Source organism: Emys orbicularis, chromosome 8, assembly GCF_028017835.1.
Source record: "Emys orbicularis isolate rEmyOrb1 chromosome 8, rEmyOrb1.hap1, whole genome shotgun sequence".
Taxonomy (NCBI): Eukaryota; Metazoa; Chordata; order Testudines; family Emydidae; genus Emys; species Emys orbicularis.
This window is the reverse complement of record NC_088690.1, coordinates 76,967,223-76,969,337: the sequence shown is the minus strand read 5'-3', so window position 1 is coordinate 76,969,337 and position 2,115 is coordinate 76,967,223. Positions and strand designations below refer to the sequence as shown.

The 2,115-nt window shown below is 63.9% G+C and overlaps 1 protein-coding gene across 1 annotated transcript in view; it reads left to right on the top strand.

Annotated features, from left to right (window-relative positions):
• Positions 1 to 1,133: 1,133 nt before the first annotated feature.
• PURA (purine rich element binding protein A) overlaps positions 1,134 to 2,115 on the top strand; it is a 1,032-nt gene continuing 50 nt past the window's right edge. Inside the window, exon 1 of the mRNA XM_065409678.1 lies at positions 1,134 to 2,115. This exon is cut by the window's right edge and continues 50 nt beyond it. Coding sequence (XP_065265750.1) covers positions 1,134 to 2,045 — 912 coding nt within the window. The 3' untranslated portion in view covers positions 2,046 to 2,115.

Sequence of the window (2,115 nt, the reverse complement as noted above, 5' to 3'; positions counted from 1 at the left end):
AAATGAGTTAATAGAAACCACAGCTCCAGCCCCGTTCTGATTTGGGCTACTGTGCGGTTGTGGATGTGGGTATCGGCTTTTGCAGGGGGTTAGCATGTGGTATTTAGTGTTTTGGGTGGGGGGGGGAGGGAGTTCTGCAATGAATGGAAAAACTGGATCATCTCAAAAGGTCACAGCAGATCTAATTTGCAGGGAGAATTTAGCAAGGTCTTTCCACTCTGGGCGAATGCGTTTGGTTCCATCACCAGAGTAGTGTACCTTCAGAAAACACAGGGACAGTTATTTTGGTTCATGATGTTATCCAGGGGACCCACAGGGCCAGCTATGGTGCATTTTCTCACCATGATCGTCATGCCAGGGCTTGAATACTGTGTTGAGACACTGTGCTCTCCCCGTCATGCCAGGAATAGCCCAGCTTCTCCTGTTACCTTCCGATATGTTTGCTCAGGTAACTGTCCTCCTGGTTGTTCATTGCATTTAGCAGGGCTCTGCCAACGAGTGGCATTGCTGTTATTTTAAAGGCAGCTTTTAAAGCTTGAGGACGAGGCGGCTTGCAATGATTTATGTGGAGTTATTTTTAAAGGCAGCTTTTAAAAACTAGAGGACGAGGCGGCTTGAAGGGATTGATCTGCAGTCCCTGCCCCTTCGTTCACTTGCGCCAAAGCTCGGGGGGCGAGCTGGCCACGATCCTGCTGTGTTTTGGGGCGGGGTGGGGGGAGACTTTGAGCTGTGTTCCCTTCCTCGGAGAAGGGGCCCGTGCTGCTGGAGCTGCGTGCCCCGGGGGAGCAGGCTGGGGCTGGTGTGCACGCGCCAGGAGGGGGGCCGGCTGGCGGTGCAGCGGAGCCCTGCGCGCGCGGGGGGCGGGGCCGGGGGCAGCGCCGGGGGGGGGGGGGCGGTCTGTCTGTCTGTCCGTCCGGCGCGGCGCTGCCGCCTGTACAGTAGGGCGCCCCGTACTGTACGCCTCTCTCTGCCGTGTTACCCGCTCTCTCCTCTCTCTCCCGCAGATCTCGCGAGAGCGGCCGGCTGGTGGCTGTGGGGGTTGCAGCAGCGGCGGCGGCGGCGGCGGGCGGAGCAGGGAAGCGGCAGGCGGAGGCGGCAGCGGACGGGCGGCCGGGCGCAGGGCGGGCAGCATCATGGCGGACAGAGACAGTGGCAGCGAGCAGGGCGGCGGGGGCGCGCCGGGCGCCGGGGGGTCGGGCTCCGGCGGCGGGGGGCCGGGGGGCGGCCTGCAGCACGAGACCCAGGAGCTGGCCTCCAAGCGGGTGGACATCCAGAACAAGCGCTTCTACCTGGACGTGAAGCAGAATGCCAAGGGCCGCTTCCTCAAGATCGCCGAGGTGGGCGCGGGCGGCAACAAGAGCCGCCTCACGCTCTCCATGTCGGTGGCCGTGGAGTTCCGCGACTACCTGGGCGACTTCATCGAGCACTACGCGCAGCTGGGCCCCAGCCAGCCGCCCGAGCTGGCGCAGGCCGCCGACGAGCCGCGCCGGGCGCTGAAGAGCGAGTTTCTGGTGCGGGAGAACCGCAAGTACTACATGGATCTGAAGGAGAACCAGCGCGGCCGCTTCCTCCGCATCCGCCAGACCGTCAACCGGGGGCCCGGCCTGGGCTCCACGCAGGGCCAGACCATCGCGCTGCCGGCGCAGGGGCTCATCGAGTTCCGCGACGCCCTGGCCAAGCTCATCGACGACTACGGCGTGGAGGAGGAGCCGGCCGAGCTGCCCGAGGGCACCTCCTTGACTGTAGACAACAAGCGCTTCTTCTTCGACGTGGGCTCCAACAAGTACGGCGTGTTCATGCGGGTGAGCGAGGTGAAGCCCACCTACCGCAACTCCATCACCGTCCCCTACAAGGTGTGGGCCAAATTCGGCCACACCTTCTGCAAGTACTCGGAGGAGATGAAGAAGATCCAGGAGAAGCAGCGGGACAAGCGGGCCGCCGCCGCCGCCTCCGGGCCCGAGCCGCAGGCGGAGACGGAGAGCAGCGCCGCCGCCGCCGGGGCCCCCGGAGCCCTGCTGCAGGCCGACGAGCCGGAGGAGGATTGATCCCGACTTGGCTCCTGGCTGCCTCCCTGCCTGCTGCACAGAGACACACACACAGACACACACATACACA